Raw genomic sequence first — 16,545 nt, forward strand, 5'->3', positions numbered from 1 at the left:
GACACACTTCCTCCGAAGCCACTTCTCTGCATGAAGACTGGATTTAGGCTTGCCCTTGACCGGGGTCTGGAGAGGTGTGGAGAACTGGACCTCCAGAGGGGAGAGTGGGGTGGAGACCACCTTGTGAGCCCTAACCAGCTGCCTTCCGGGGCTTTCTTTGACCTTGGACCCATCCTAGCAACCTGCAATCTGCTCACCGCTGCACCACATGTGCTAACCCTGAGCAGAAAACCAGCAGGCGCCTTGCTGCTTCCTCCCCCTGGGGACTTGAGATTGCAGCCAAGGCAGAGGACCCCCTAGCTTCCTCCCCAGCCCCTCTGCAGTCTCAGAGACACAGGCTTGCTGCAAACACCAGGGGTCCCAAAGCCCTCAGCTGGAGGCCTCAGGGGCTCAGGGAGAACCCACTGCACATGTGAGCCCCCACTGAGCTGCCGGCAGCTGAGGAATTTGGATCCCAGTGGGTGTCTATGCGTCCTAGAACCCCCAGACTCTACTGCTTTAGTAGGAGTGGATGAAATAGGTGTGAAAGCAGGAGGTGGCACAAAGAGGAAAACCCACAGCAGAAGAGCCCGCAGTGGAGGGTGCCGATGACATGTGAATTTCAGATAAACAATAAATCAATTGTGGAAGTATATCCCAAATACTGTGTGGGACATACCTAGGCTAAAATTTAAAAAAACTGTTGTTTATCCAAATTTCAAAAGTAACCAGGCATCTACAATTTTCATTTGCTAAATTTGGTAAGCCTGCACCCCAGCCTCCAGGGCCTCCAGGGTTGACAGCACAAACCATCCCTCTCTCCTCTTCCCACCAAAACCCACACCCCACCAAGCCCAAGGCCAACCCTAATGAGATGTCTTTGGCGAGCATTCTCCCTCCAGCGGGCTCTGGAGCACAGAAACCTGAAGCGGCAGCTGTGAGGGCACATCTGGTCCGGAGATCCCGGGAACAAAGGCGGTTCTCAGGCCTCCCTTCCTCTTGCCTGCCAGGACCTGTGGCCTGCACTTCCCATTCATCTCAGCAATCTGCCCCCCGCCCTTCTGTTGACTTTTCTCAGCCTGATGCCTCGCTCTGCTGACTGGAAGGGCAGGGACTGAGGCAGCCTTCCAGGGAGAGCCTCCCTGGAGGGTCTCGGGAGAATGCCCTGGAACCTGCTTACTCAGCATACTCTCTCGGCTGCCTCGCCAGCAGTGGTGTCAAGGACAAGGGGTGGTGCATGGCACAGGTGGGTGGTAACCACTTCCAAGGATGTGCTTGCTTTCCTGAAAGGTCTGTGTGAGGCAGCTTTGATCCTGCAGACCCTACCTCAATCCCCCGGGGATGGCTCTCGGCCTGGGCTACGGTTCCCAGAGTCTCTGCCCGGGACCCCTCTTGCCAGTTGGGTGTGACCAGTTGAGCATGAAATCCTGATGTCTCCTGGGCTTGACAGCGGCCACAAGCTCTGCCCTGGAACTGCTTGATGTCACCAAGACTTACTGCTTTAAGGCAGCAAAGGAAACAGGTTCTGCTCCCTTCTCTGTGAAGCCACCTGCAGACTCTGAGCCAAGGGAACACCGGCCCTCCCTCCATCTGGACGGAGCCAGCCCATGCCTCTGACTTTGAGCCGTGGTAATTGAAGCTGGGCGACCACAGGCAGCAACACGGCCTGAGGAACAGAGGGCCCTTGAGAGGAGGCTGCTGCTGCTGCAGAAGCAGGCAGGGCCCCACGTGCCCACCCAGGGGAGCAGGGTTGCGTCCTCAGGGCCAGCGTGCACAGAGTGGGCACAGTAGCCTGAGCTTTGCACAAGAAGGTCTCCAGACCTGCAGAGAGAACTAGATGCCAAACACTAGGCTCACACACACTCATTCATGCACATACACACTCATATACATATGCATGCACACCAGGCTCACACCATCCTCTCTACACACTCACTCATGTACACACATGCACACACACACTCATATATATATGCACGCACACCAGGCTCACACATCCTCTCCACACACTCACCCTCTCTGCACACTCACTCATGCACACACACACTCATATACATACACATGTACACCAGGCTCACACAATCCTCTATACACACTCATGTACACACATGCACACACACACTCATACATACACATGTACACCAGGCTCACACAATCCTCTCCGCACACTCATCCTCTCTGCACATGCACTCATGTACACCCATGCACACACACACTCATACACACACACATACATATGCATGCACTCAATGCAGTCATACATCCACATACATTCACATGCATGCACACTCATATACACACTGCACACACATGTTCACACTCACATGTACACACACATATGCACATATGCATATATATGCATATACAGGTAGATTAACATGCACACATGCAACACAACACTCGTATGCATATACACACACCCACACTCACTCTCATACACGCTCACACACACACATCCACACTCACTCTCATACACACAGCCATACTCACTCATACACACACCCACACTCACTCTCATGCACACTTACACACTCACACTGAAACACATGCTCTCTCATACGCACATCCACACTCACTCTCATACACATACACTCATACACAGTCACTCTCACACACACATCCGCTCACTCTCATACACACACTCACACACACATCCACACTCACGCATACACATAGTCATACACTCACACTCTCATACACATCCACACTCACTCTTACACACACATCCACACTCACTCATACACACACTCATACACTCACACACTCTCCTACACATCCACACTCACTCTCATACACACACATCTACACTCACTCTCATACACACTCACGCACACACATCCACACTCACTCACTCTCATACACACACATGCACACACACTCACAAATCTCCAGTATCCTGTTGCTCACACTGGTGAGCAGGGGACGTTTCCTCCCTCCCCCTCTCCTCAGGATGCTCCCCGCACCCCTTCCCCACTCTCATCCCCTGTTTCCATAAGGACTCTCCAGGAAGGACTGGACTCATCCTAACATGCCCAGGAGAGACTCCCACATGGAGCACCGAGGGCCTCGAGTGAGGCCCAGCGGACAAGGCTGGTCTTCCGAGCAGCCCCGTCATCTCTCCTGCCTGGGTTGTGGGTGGGCTGCTTGCATCTGTCTCTGCCTCAGTGTTTTGACTCTGCACAGTAGAATCCAAATTAGCAGAACTCTCCGGAATGAAAATGGCCTCCCAGGTGTCTAGCGCTGCCCCCCTTACTAAGGCGCACTCCAGTCTGTCTGCTCTCTCCTGCCATGATGGCTGAGCTCTGTCATATTCTCTTCTGGGCCCTGAGTTTGTGTGGCTGTCTCTCCAGTCAGTGAAGCCCCTTAAGAGAAGGTGCAGTGAAAAATGAAAGTGGTAACATTCATGAGAGTACAAGAAGCACAAATGGAAGGCACCACGCAATGTGACGTGAGAGATTTCCATTCTAGAATCGCACCAGGAACGTGTGGGTGCAGCAACAAAGGCTGATTTGTGGTTGTGGCAACGTGCACTAAGAGAGATTGCCAGCATGCAGGGCTGGGGATGTCATTCCTGTTCTCTAGATGGGCCGTGCCTTGTCCAAGGTTGCCCAGAGTGAGGAGCAGAGCCAGGGTGGATTTCAGCCAGGGTATATGCTTTCTGCCTGCCCAGACACCAAGAGGTTTGGAGGATGGGATGGGGCCTGGGCTTGGCCCCCTGCATGAGCTGTTGACATGGGGGAGGTGACTGGCTTCTAGCTCCAGGCCTCCTCAGGGACAGCGCAGTGTCTGTGACCAGCCATCGTGTCTGATGGGTGGGGATTGGGGCCTCACAGGGGCTCCATCTCCAGGGGAGGTGTGAGACGGGCAGCTTCTCCCGTCTGACAGGAGCCATTCAGCGAGCAGCCTTGGGAGAAGCAGCAGCCACTTTTCTTTCTGCTTATCTTGGTTGATGAGTTTAATGTTCAGTGAAACTGAAAAGACCGTGGCCTTGGTGGCCTCAGCTATTTTCCTTGGCCCTAGGTCCCCCGGGGTGGACCGTGGCTTGGCTTCTATGCCTCTCTTCCCGGGCTATGCCACTTTTGCATGGCCTAGGAAGGGAGAGTGTCTCGGTGGCTGCTCAGGATGGAGGCTCTTGGGCTGTGTCTCGCCTGAGGTTGAGCTTGCTGACCGTGCGGTGACTAGCAGCCCTGGGAGATGGTGTTGGGGCCTGGGAGGCCTCCTTCCCTGGCCGTGCCTGGGGCCAGGGTGCTCTTAGGAGATGCTGGACCCCTGCCTACTGGGAGGAAGAGGGATCAACAACACGACTTTCCAAGCACATTCCTCTCCAAGGACCACCGGACAGGGGTAGGGGATGCTGTCCTCTCTCCCTGCCTTTATTTTATGAAGTAACCACTTTTTAATTATAGCCAACACCAGATAAGCAAAGCCCAATGGAGATGCTGGGGATTAATCCCAGGGAAACGTTGCTGCATCTGAGGTGTTGCAGCCACCTGGGTACAGGGCAGACACTGCAGCCAGCAGAGCCCATGTCCGCCCTGTCTGCTGCAGGAGGACCTGGGCACGCATGTGCACACACAGGCTGTGACACGTTGGGGGACACAGGCAGTGCACACGGGACTTGCCCCTCCCCACATTCTCATGCTCTTTGGGGTTTCATGTCCTCACCCACATGCTTACCCTTGTTCAAATCCCTGTCTGCAGGCCACGCCCATACCCAGAAAGTCACGAGCTCACGTGCCCCACATAGAGCCGTCTTACAGAGAGCCCACAACAGCCACACACTTCTTTCCCTCTCCAGCACCTCCTCCTGCACATGGACTATTTTTCAAGTACAAAGGAGCCCCCAGCCTATTCAGACTGCCTGTATGAGGCTGACCTCAGGCAAAGGCAGCCCGGGGAGACGATGGCCACACAGCTCTGAGCCGGCCCTCTGGGTCCTGGCGGCTGGGTCTGCACAGGCCGCTCCCCTCTGGCTCCCTGGGGCAGCCCAGAGAGCTGGTCCTGGGCCAGGATAGAGAGAGAAAATGGTTCCCCAGTTCAGAGGGCCAAGCAAGGAGCTTTCATCGACCTGAAATGAAACGATGGCCAGGAGGCGCTCTGGGCAAGACCAAGACAGGACCCTGGGAACAGGCAGTACCCGTCACCTCCCAGGACTCACAGGCTTTCCTGGGCGGGTTTAGCCTGGAGGAGCCCTGAGAGGAATTCTGTTCCAACAAGATCTAGGGAACTCTGGCTTAAAGGACACAGTCTCTTGGTTAACAAAGTCCTTATTAGCAGAAATCTCCCTGATAAACACTTAAATCCGGGGGTAGGAATTTTCATTCCGCACCTGGCCAGGGCCTATGGAGACTCCAGGGTGGATCCTTCTTTGCCTGGAAGGAGGCAAAGTGTGTAGGGTGTTTCTTCCAGCCCTGGGATGCTAACAGGCTTTGCCAGTCCAGGAATGAGAGGCCAGGGATCAAGAGTCCTAACAACCTGACTCAGGCTCTGCCTGGCTGTGCCAGGAGATGTGGGGCCCTGCCATGCCCAAGCCGGGTAGATGCCAGCTGGTGGTCAAGGAAAATCACTTCTGGGGATGGAACATGGGGCCCCAAAGACAAATGATCTTAGATCGGGCTCTGACGTCACAAGGAATTCATCGCCTCCTCTCCCTATGCTCACCCACATCCCAAACTTGATCCTCCTCACAAAGCCCCCAGAACACAGCTGCGGGAATCAAATGAACTCTAATCATCATGATCATTGAAGATCGAGGCATGACAAAGCCCAGTGGGAAAACCTGCTAAATAATGGTTTGTAGTTTACCCCCCGAAACTCTCCAGATCTTCCATCTCTCACGAGGATGCAGGCTTGCTGTCTGGGTGGAGATAATTATTACGTTTCTTAATTATTTATAAGTTTGCATCTCTTATTTCTCTGCAGCTACCAAACAAGAGCCTGAGTTTGAGAGGATTTAAACGACGGGGGCAGCCACTGAGGGGCAACTGCATGGAGCCCAACAGAGACCTAGGATCCTTTTCTCAGGACAAGAAGCAGGAGAGGGCTTGGCCCCAGTCACCCACAGTCTCGGGATCCCAGCCCCAGTCTGAGGGCATAGAGAACAGGAGGGAAGGGTCAGCGTCCTCTTCCTCAGGACACGGCCGGCTTGCTGGTCAAGGCTGCCTGTTCCCTCTTCTTCCTCCCCCGGCTTCTATCTGGACCAGACCTCTTGGCCTTTTATTTTTTATTATTATTTTTGAGACAGGGTCTCACTCTGTCGCCCACGCTGGAGTGCAGTGGCGCCATCTCTGCTCACTGTAACCTCTACCTCTGGAGTTCAAGTGATTCTCATGCCTCAGCCTCCTGAGTAGCTGGGATTACAGGTGTGAGCCACCGCACCCAGCCCCTCTTGGTCCTTTGACCTCTGCATCCCCCAGACCCCAGCAGCTGCTCTTGGCTTCCCGCTCATGGCTTCAACTCCCTGGAGACGGCCAGAGCCCCTCCATGCCTCAGCCCTCCTGGCAGATGCCTGCAGCTCAGGAGATTGAATTCATTCATATTTCCAGGTGCTGTACATTCCGATGAGGTTCTTCTCAGGATCTCCTGCCCAGAAAAGGATAAATATTTCTGATCTATAGCAAATGTGTTTTCCTTTAGCTAACATCTTGGCAGGCAAGTACACTAATCTCTCAGGAAAATCTAGGGCCTGAATAGCAAGCAGATTTTTTTTTCCCTCTGAACAAATAGAAATTCTGAGTTACTTTTTTTTTTTTTTTGAACGGCAGATCTGGAGAAGAATCGCAGTCCATTAAATCTGCATCTCTTGAAAGAAAAACCCAGAAGGCCACCTCCCTATCAAAGGCAGAATGAACCCAGTTTGGAAGCGTGTTTAAAATGCATGGGGGAGTGGCAGCCATCCTAAATTACCCCGCTAGCCCTCCCGAGATGGGCAGGAGAGGCCGGCGGGTGGCCTGCTGAGCCTGGGAGGCAGAGACGGGGAGTGAAGCCACATGGCCCCATGGGGCCGTCCAGCACTGCAGAGGTCTCAGCAGCATCCCGCCCCCGATAGGTGCCACGTGACCCCCAAGCTGAACACAGAGCACACCCCCACAAGACTACAAAATCCCCCAACAGCCTCATTTCACAGAACTACATTTCGCTGACTTCTGTAGGATGCGTGGCCAGGGAACCCTTTGAGGGAATCCTAGAGAAGGTGCCCTGAGTTTACAGAGTGGGCAATGTCCCCTCAAGGACAAACTCTTCCGATGACCCCCCCCCAGTTCCCTGGGGGATGGATGCTGTGCTTTTGAGGAATAAAAGAAAGGTCAGAGAAGGATCTAAAGTGTGTGGATCTGTCGTTGTGTGCCTGGTACTGTGCTTGGCACTTTCCTATGTGTGCCCCCGTGCGTGTGTGTGTTTGTATGTTTGTGTGTGTGCACGTGTGTTTATATGTTTGTGTGTGCACGTGTGTTTGTATGTTTGTGTTTGTGTGCACGCATGTGTATGTAGGTTTGTGTTTGTGTGTGCATGTATGTGCGTACGTGTTTGTATGTTTGTGTTTGTGTGTGCATGCGTGTGTATGTAGGTTTGTGTTTGTGTGTGCGTGTATGTTTGTGTTTGTGTGTGCGTGTTTGTGTGCGCGTGTGTATGTAGGTTTGTGTTTGTGTGTGTGGTGTTTGTGTGCACGTGTGTATGTAGGTTTGTGTTGTGTGCTCACGTTTGTATGTGTTTGTGTGTGTGTGTGCATGTGTATGTAGGTTTGTGTTTGTGTGTGCATGCATGTGTGTTTGTAGGTTTGTGTTTGTGTGCGCGTTTGTATGTTTGTGTTTGTGTGCGTGCATGTGTATGTAAGTTTGTGTTTATGTGTGCATGCGTGTGTGTTTGCAGGTTTGTGTTTGTGTGTGCACGTGTGTATGTAGGTTTGTGTGTGTGTGCGCGTGTGTGTAGGTTTGTGTTTGTGTGTGTGCATGTTTGTATGTTTGTGTAGGTTTGTGTTTGTGTGTGTGCACGTGTGTATGTAGGTTTGTGTTTGTGTGCGTGCACGTGTTTGTAGGTTTGTGTTTGTGTGTGCACGTGTGTGTATGTTTGTGTTTGTGTGATTGTATGTTTGTGTGCACGTGTATGTACATTTGTGTTTGTGTGTGTGCGCGTGTGTGTGTTCAAGTCCTCACGGTGCTATGCAGGAGCGGATGAGCTATCTCTCCTTCATGGCCATGGAAACCCTTTCCATCCTTCATTGCTGCCTCCTGAGCAGCCCGGGGGCTGGAGGCAGGACCATAGAGCACCCTTGCTCATGTGCACACCCCGGCTGAGGATCCCAGACTGCAAAAGGCCGGAGCCAGCTCTTCCAAGCCTCTATGCATGTCACGCCAGTAAGCCCTGCCCAGCCCTAAGCAGGGCAGAGCAGGTCCTGGGCCCCCGTAGCGCCTTCCTTTTATCCTGTTCACTGAGAAGCTGTGCTTTCTGCCGACTTCACTCTATAAGCTGAGTGTATTGCCCCGGCCTTCCTCGCAGAGGATGATGGGAAAGACGCCCTACCCAGGAGGACTTGCTTAGCAACTTCCCAGCTGGGATGACCATCATGCTCTTGGATGGGAGGGCGCCCTGAGCCTAGTGGGAGCGTGTCCCATCCTAGACAGGTTTCCTCGACTCCACCCTAGAGCCAGGTGGTGGCCTTGAGCCTCCTGTTTCGAAGCTCTAACCAAGCAGGTGACATTCTGACATCTACAATGTGGCAATCAAGACTTCCGGGGTGAGCTGGCCAGAGCTGTGGACACAGATTCAACAGCAGCACGGGTCTTTGTTTTGTCGGAACACCAAAGCCTCTGCAGAAGGGAGCCCATTAAGTTTGCATTTTCCATCATGGAGCAAGTAAACAAACCCAGAGGAAGCTCTGCCCATCACTGAGCTGGCTTCGCGACAGGAAATGGTATGAGTGACTTCGTTTTTAAACATTATTATCCTCTTGAAAGCAAAAGATAAAGGGTGCCTTGGAGCAGCCAAATTGCTTTGGCTCAAAAATCATTTTAAATACCATTTAACAAGCCTACTGCCTGGGCAACGGATCAACACTATTCATTTTAACCTTAGTCAGTGGAAAAAAAAAATCACCGAAGTGCTTGTAATTATTTAGCGCTCTGCCTTTTTCCCCGCCCAGATTCGTTAACTAATGACCAAAACAATGCACGCCAAGCCCTGTTTTAAGCAATTGGACAATCGGCAGTACACGCAGAACATTCAGGAACCATCTTCCCTCTGTGTCTACTCTAAACATGGGCGGGGGGATTCAGGGTTAGTTTTGGCCTTTTCTAGAAATTGAGAGAAATAGCCTTCCCCTCTATCGTTTGTGTTTGTGAAATCACCAGGCGGGGGTGAGAGTTCACCCGTGCCCGTCCTAAGTAAACAAGCATCAAGAGGCTCCTTGAGGAAACTTATGAACAGGAAACAGGGTGGGTGGAGTCCTCCCGGCTCTGCCTTGGTGAGTGCGGCTCAGGTGATGGCAGGGGGTACGTGGAGGCCAGGGATGGTCTCTCAGGGTGCTGTACAGCCCAAACACCACCAGAAAAGCTTGGAGGAGTTCAGATGTGGAGGTAGACCGTGCTAGAGCCTCCTTTTTGTTTTGGAAGGGAACAGAAGGAGTTTCATTAGGTTATTTGCAAACAACAAAACTCACACAAATTCAAAGAAAATGACATTCACAGAACAAAAGCTGAGTCAATGGACTGGAGCTGGAGTGGGGAGAGACAAGCACAGAAGGAAATACCTTTGCTACTGAAGCCAGAAGTCCTAAACTGCTTTGGGGTTACGTCCTCAGCCTGGAGGCCCAAAGTCTTCCCAGGAAAGAGCATCCTGCCTGAGAGAGGGAAGCACCTCCCACTTTCTGCATCAGGGAGAGGATCTCGGCCTGACAACCCAGTCAGAGGACCCCTGCGGCAGCAGCACCTTCTAGCACAGACCTCAAAAGGTAACGCACGGTGGCTGGGTGTCAAGGCCTTAGGTCACACTGGCCACTCCCTGGCAGAGGGGCTGCTTTGTCACTTTTTTTTTTTTTTTTTTTGAGATGGAGTTTCGCTCTTGTCACCCAGGCTGGAGTGCAGTGACATAATCTCAGCTCACCGCAATCTCCGCCTCCTGGGTTCAAGTGATTCTCCGGCCTCAGCCTCCCGAGTAGCTAGGATTGCAGGCACGTGCCACTACGCCCTGCTAATTTTTGTATTTTTAGTAGAGACGGGGTTTTACCATGTTGGCCAGGCTGGTCTCGAACTCCTGACCTCAGGTGAACTGGCTGCCTCGGCCTCCCAAAGTGCTGGGATTACAGGCATGACCCATCGCGCCCGGCCAATCGCCGCTTTTGATAATGACAGTTCCGACTTTATGGAGGGCTCACTGTTGTGTTCTGGGCAATTGATGCCCGCAGCAGTGACCACACATTCCTAACTGCATCTCTTATGGAAAGCACGTCTCCACATTGTGCACGGTGCAGTCCCATGCGAGGAGGCATAGCAAGGGAAGCTCAGCACCAGATTCACTCGGAGGACAGGCTGGTCCTGGATGTGGGGAGAAGAGCTATTTGCTCCCATAGTACTCTGCAACATTAACTAGGATGCCCGAGTCATTCCTGCAGCAGAAAGCAGTCACCTGAGGCAGAGGCTGCCAGGGAGGGCTTCACCTTCAGGACATCATCGCAGAGCAGGCCTGTGAGATCCAATACCCCGGCGCGGAACATTTCCGCGGGCATCCAAGTGCCCTCCCATAAGCGCTGAAAGTCACCCCATCTGCTGAGCAGCTAGAAGCAAGCTGATGATGCCAGTAGCCAGTCACCCCATCTGCTCAGGGGCCAAACATGGAGGAGTGGGGATGGACATGTCCCACCCTCGTCTAGGTCATGGGATGCTGGCCGAAGGCCCCTGGCATGGGAACTGCTCCGGGCCAGGGGGTGGTGGAGGGCTGGACAGGAGAGGAATGAGGATCGCCTCCACCACTACAGCCTCAGGAGGGTGGGGAGGCTGGATGCGTGCCACTTTAACGAGTGTGTATTTACCAAATGGATAAATTCTGTGCAATGCTTTGCGTTCCAAATAACTCGCCACCAGGTCCCTTGTGAGTCTCCACCTGCCTAGACTGTGAGCTTCCTAAGGGCTGGATCACTCCTGCAACCCTAGCACCTAGCATACTGCCTGACCCCCTAACACGCATTGATGCCTAAGGAGTGAGTTCCTCCGACACCTGGAGAACGAGATGCAGAGGCTTGCCGGGAGCCCCAGTGCCCTCCATGCCAATGGCACGCATCTTCTCCAAACACAGCCTCTCTCTAAAGAGCTGCCTCAAATCAGCCATGCCTTGCCCTGACAGCTCTTTCCTTCCCCTGCAAAGACCCTGGAAAGATCTCTCAGCTGTGATTTGATTTGACCTCTTTTGGAAGGTCCTATAGAGGGCCTCACCTAGGTCACTGAATCTTCTTCAGCATCTGGAAACGGGGGGACAGAAACAAATGGGAGTGTGTCTAGGGGGTGGCAGGCATCATGGCCCCCCTTCCCAGGCCAGGGCCCACCCGTGGCAAAGGAGGCCCCAAATAACAGCCATCCTGGTTTTCTTGCATGTGAGGCCACGGAGTGTGGTAGCTGTTGCCGAAGGTGACTGAGGTGGGGAGAGCTCAGATTTACCCAGAAGCTCTGTGTCCCTCTTTGCAGAGATGTCAGAGCCCATGTGGCGCTGGGGGTGGCAGCGTGTGTGTGTGTGCCTGTATGTATATGTGTATGTGTGAATGTGTGTTGTGTGTGACGTGTGTACGGGTATACATGCGTGTATAAATGTGCATGTGTACACGTCTGCAATGTGTATTGTGTGTATATATGTATGTGTATATCATGTGCATGTGTGTGATGTTAAGGTACATATTTGTATTACATGTGTATATTCATATTGCAAATTACAAGCATGTGCATATGTACATGTATGTGTATATATGTGTACATTTATGTGTACTATGAGTATGTATGCATATGTATATATTTATGTGTATATGTGTGTGCGCAAGTGTTTATATGTGTGCACATATGTGCTTACATGTATATGTGCATTGTATGTGTACATGTTATATGTATCATACATGTGTACAGATGTATGTATGTGTACGCATGTGTACAGATGTATGTATGTGTGCATGTGTATTGTGTGTACGTGTGTGTATGTGCGTGTGTGTGTATTGTGTGTGATGGGATGGGCAGAAATAGGCTGAGTTGTTGTCCCTGATCCCAGCCCCTCTCAGGGTCCCTTTGCTCCTTGGGGCTCCAGGAGCGAAGCTGGGGGTAATGAGGACTTTGGAGCCAGTGGGGTGCCAGACACCAGGGTCTAGAGCCATCCCTGGCCACTCCAGGCCTCCATCCCACGTCCCACCAGGAGCACCCACACCTGGCCCAGCCTCACAGCTGCTCCAGTCCCCTGTCCAGGCGCTGCTGCTGGAAAGGCTCTGGTCACCTGAGAGCTCCTGGGCTGAAGCACCTAGAGAGATTCTAGAGAGATTGCAGAGGGATTCTAGACAGAGATTCCAGAAAGACAGAGATTCCAGAAAGGCTCCAGAGAGATTTTAGAGAGATATTCTAGAGAGACTCTAGGGAGAAATTCCAGAGAGACTCCAGAGAAACTCCAGAGAGATTCCAGAGAAACTCCAGAGAAATTCTAGAGAGGTTCTAGAGAGACCCAGACAGATTCTAGCGAGATTCGAGAGAGACTGCAGAGAGTAGATGGCAGGAGTCTCAGAAAGGGAAGGGAGAGCCTGGCTCCAAAGGCAGGCAGGCTTTTCCTGAGAGGCTGTGTGGGAGGTGGCGGCAAACGACACCACTCTGGGGAATGGCTAAGATGCTCCCAGCAGGGCCTGGGGTCCTGAGGCAGAGCTGTGACGTGAGCAACCGAGGGGCTCAGCAGAAACAGCAAAGAACCTGGACAGAGGGGAAGGGGATGGAGGAGATCAGAGTGAAGGACAGACAAGGGCTTGGGATCCCTTCCTCTGGGGGGTGATAAGAATGCTCTGGAAAGTGCAGCCTTTGGGGACACTCAGTTTCTTGCAGTCTTTGTCCCTCTACTCTTCAGTCAAGAACTGAGCACCTGCTGCAAGCCAGGCCCTGTGCAGGACAAGAGAGCTGAGAAGACGCCGCATCCTTAGCCTCACCTGCAGGCTGCAGCAGGTCCAGCATCTGAATGGGATGCTAGAGAGCACAGGCAGGTCCTCCATGGACGTCCAGACAGAGCTGGCACTAGGGTAGAAATCTCAAGAGGTGCCCAAACACTCAGCCATCAAGACGAATGCCATTGCAGTGCAATATTTTAAAATATCAAAATTAATCCAAGAATCCTTGATGAACAAAATATCAACATTTTAAATAAAGACAGGGTCAGTCTGACTGATTTTTCCCTTTGCCTTAAAGCTTTGTGTAGCTGGGCATGGCCCCAGAGCTGGGGTGGGGCTTGACCCTGAGTAAAGGTTTCTTACCCCAAAGTGCTGCCTTCTTAGTTCCCTCTTGGTGGCCACAACTCTTTGCTCCATGGTTAACTGAGGAGCTTGAAGAGTAGCCGATAACCATGGAGGGGCCTTCATGCACTTGCTACAGGAGGGAGGAACATGAGACACATAGATGGGAGACACACCAGCTGCGGGTCAGAAAGGAGCCCCTCCTATCAGAAGCATCTCTGCTCATTGAGCATCTGCTATGTGCTGTGTATCACGCTAAGTGCTTCACATTTGTTAGGGATTTTTCCCCTCCCAACAACCCTTGAGGCAGGTGCTATTTCTCGTTTCCATTGTACAGGTGAGGAAGCTGAGGCCCAGAGAGGCTAAGGTTAAGCCACTTCCCTAGAGAAGTCAGGGGCAGAGCTTTGGTGTGCTGGGAGGGCAGACTGGGGAAGCCCCCGCTTCTGTATCCAGGGGGTTGCTCACAGGGCTCTTCAGAGGCAGTACCTTCCCTCGGATCCTGCCTTGGGGAGGTGGAGCTCCAGGGAGGAAAGACAAGGTTCATCCAGAATGTCATTTTGACCGTCAAAGTGGAACCCAACAGCGGCACTGCCATGACCCTGATGAAAGATGCACTTGGGTCATCCCGGACATGAGAGAGACAGGGAGCCTGAGATTAGCTAAGCCTTAGGTCTGGAGGAGCCGAGCTGTAGCAACAGGGGACAGAGACCACCCTGGAAGTCAGGTCTCAGAGGCCCAAAGCAGGCCCCCATGAGCCTTGGAAATCTCCACGGCGACAGAACTCTTGCCCCAGGTGAGGCTCAAGAGGGAGACCCTGCCTTTCATTCCTTAAGGCATGAGCATTATCAGTCTTGGCCAGAAGTAGAGAGGCCCAAACAGGTCCTAGGAGGTTGGACGTGCAGAGGCAATACAAGACTGGGTTGTTGGAGCTGGACTATATCAGCTCATGAAAGCAGCCTGGTATATTTTTGAGAATTTTGCAATGGATATCATGATATCATGTTGGTAGCTTGAAGACAGCTACAGTGGCAGTATTTACACCATAGAAATTGGCAAACGTTACCAATCAGAAATTTTTTCTTTCTCCTGGAGAGCCAATTGTTAGGCATTTCTAGCATACCACTGCTTTGCAGGACAAAATCTGAACACCTATGAAAATCTGGCCATTCTGCAATCTGTCACACCGAATTGAGGAGCAGTTGCATGTCTCTTCCTGAAAGAGGCAATCATCGTCTCAAACAGTAGTTATATGCAAACATCACTTCTGGAGCTGGGAAAGCATGGTCTGTTTCTGGCAGTAGAATGATCTTTTACCTAATTAAGCTCAACTTGGGCTAATGTTGTGAGCGTGCACTCTCTGATCAGACACTAACAGCTGGCGGCTGAGGTGCATGCCAGGGTGGCCTGAGAAGCTGGCCTGGAGTGTTAAAAATGCTGTGGGTTGCCCACCATCTCTATTGAGAGGGAAGTCTCAGAAAGAGCCTGGCCATGCAGTCAGGAAGTTGGGGTTCAAGCCCAGCTCTTCTGCTAAGTCATTGGGTGTCCCTGGATAAGTCACTGGCCTGCCCTAGGTGGCAGCTTTCCCATGCAAAGCAAGGCTCTGGGCCGGATGGTTTCTGAAGTCCTGCCTCGCCTGGTGGAGAAGGGGCAGAGTCACTGTGACTCAGTGAGAGGGGTTCTCCTGGACTCACCCAGGGGCCCAGAGCATGGCAGGGTCCCAGCAGCAGATCCTGCCTGTGACTCTGGAAAGGAACAGCAGCCCCAAACCCCAAGCATGCTGGACTCTCTGCTGTGGCTCTCAGCCCAGCACTGCCCATACTACTTCAAGTTCAGAATTATGGCTTTGGCTGAAGAGGCGCCATGCCCAAACCCTTTCACCTTCCCCAGCTGCCCCCAAAGGCAGCTGATCCCAGGGAGCCGAGAGCGGCATGTGGCGGGGAGCACGAGTGGCTGTCAGGAGGGTGGTGGGGATGGGGCTTCCTTCTCCTCTCCCCTGGGGCAGCAGGAGTGACTGCTCTGACACACCCTGAGAGACGAGGCACGATGGAGACACGGGTGACAACTGGCAACTGCGGCTATGAACGCGCGCACAAGGGCCATGGCTTTCAGGCTCAGATGTCAGGGGACACAGGGAAGCCACTGGCCAGGAAAGGGTGGGGGACTGGGGGTGGGCAGCCAGAGAAGATCTTGCTGTGGAATTTTGAATCCAAGCCTTTTGGAGGCAACAGAAGGGGCTGGATCCAGGTCCGGGCAGCTCTGGGGACCTTCCTAGAGTCGCCAGGGCAGACATGGCCCATGGTGAGTGTGGGCCAGCGCTTGGCCAAGGTCTTTGGCTGTGAATGCTGGAAGCAGTGGCCCGGTGGGTCACAGTGTATGACTCAGCTGATGGCCAGAGAGGGGAGAGAACCTAGGACAGGGTCTTTGTGGGCCCAGCTCGGCACAGGCAGCTCTATCAGGGGTTATCATGTGGTTTTGTAACAACACAATGGTCACGACAACAGCCACAATTGTTTTTTTTTTTTTTTTTCTGAGATGGAGTCTCACTCTGTCACCCAGGTTGGAGTGCAGTGGCGCGATCTCGGCTCACTGCAAGCTCCACCTCCCAGGTTCATGCCATTCTCCTGCCTCAGCCTCCTGAGTAGTTGGGACTACAGGTGCCCACCACCATGCCTGGCTAATTTTTTGTATTTTTAGTAGAGACGGGATTTCGCCATGTTAGCTAGGATGGTCTTGATATCCTGACCTTGTGATCCACCTGCCTTGGCCTCCCGAAGTGCTGGGATTACAGGCGTGAGCCACTGCGCCCGGCCACGATTGTTATCTGAGTGCTGGTCTATGTCCGACCCTGTGCAAAGTGCTTTAAAATTCTGCAGATGAGGAAACTGAGCCCCTGGTTATGGGTTAATTAGCCCGAGGTGACACAGCTCCACGTGGTTGAAGAAGTGGGATTAGAACCCCGGTGAGTGTGAACACCCAGGCTCTGGCCTTGCGGCTGCATCAGGACAGCCCTTTCCAGGCCTCCTGGGGAGAGGCTCAGTCTCCTGGGACTGGGGGCCAGCCTGGGTCAGGCTGGTGAGCCCCCCGAGGGAAGGCGGGCCTGAGGTGGGCCCCCTCTATGC

General features: G+C 52.9%; 1 protein-coding gene across 12 annotated transcripts in view; it reads right to left on the reverse strand.

Moving 5' to 3' along the window:
* Window positions 1-16,545, reverse strand: part of CAMTA1 (calmodulin binding transcription activator 1) — a 979,133-nt gene that overhangs the window by 267,011 nt on the left and 695,577 nt on the right. For 2 of the 12 annotated variants that reach the window (XM_054557112.2, XM_054557114.2), the window contains one exon: window positions 6,222-6,561. The exons of the other annotated variants lie outside the window; for them this stretch is intronic. In XM_054557112.2, coding sequence (XP_054413087.1) covers window positions 6,424-6,561 — 138 coding nt within the window. In that variant the 3' untranslated portion in view covers window positions 6,222-6,423. Of the gene's footprint in view, window positions 1-6,221; window positions 6,562-16,545 lie in introns of those variants that run through there. 12 annotated transcript variants of the gene reach the window in all.

The sequence above is a fragment of the Pongo abelii genome, chromosome 1 (assembly GCF_028885655.2).
Source record: "Pongo abelii isolate AG06213 chromosome 1, NHGRI_mPonAbe1-v2.0_pri, whole genome shotgun sequence".
Lineage (NCBI taxonomy): Eukaryota > Metazoa > Chordata > Mammalia > Primates > Hominidae > Pongo > Pongo abelii.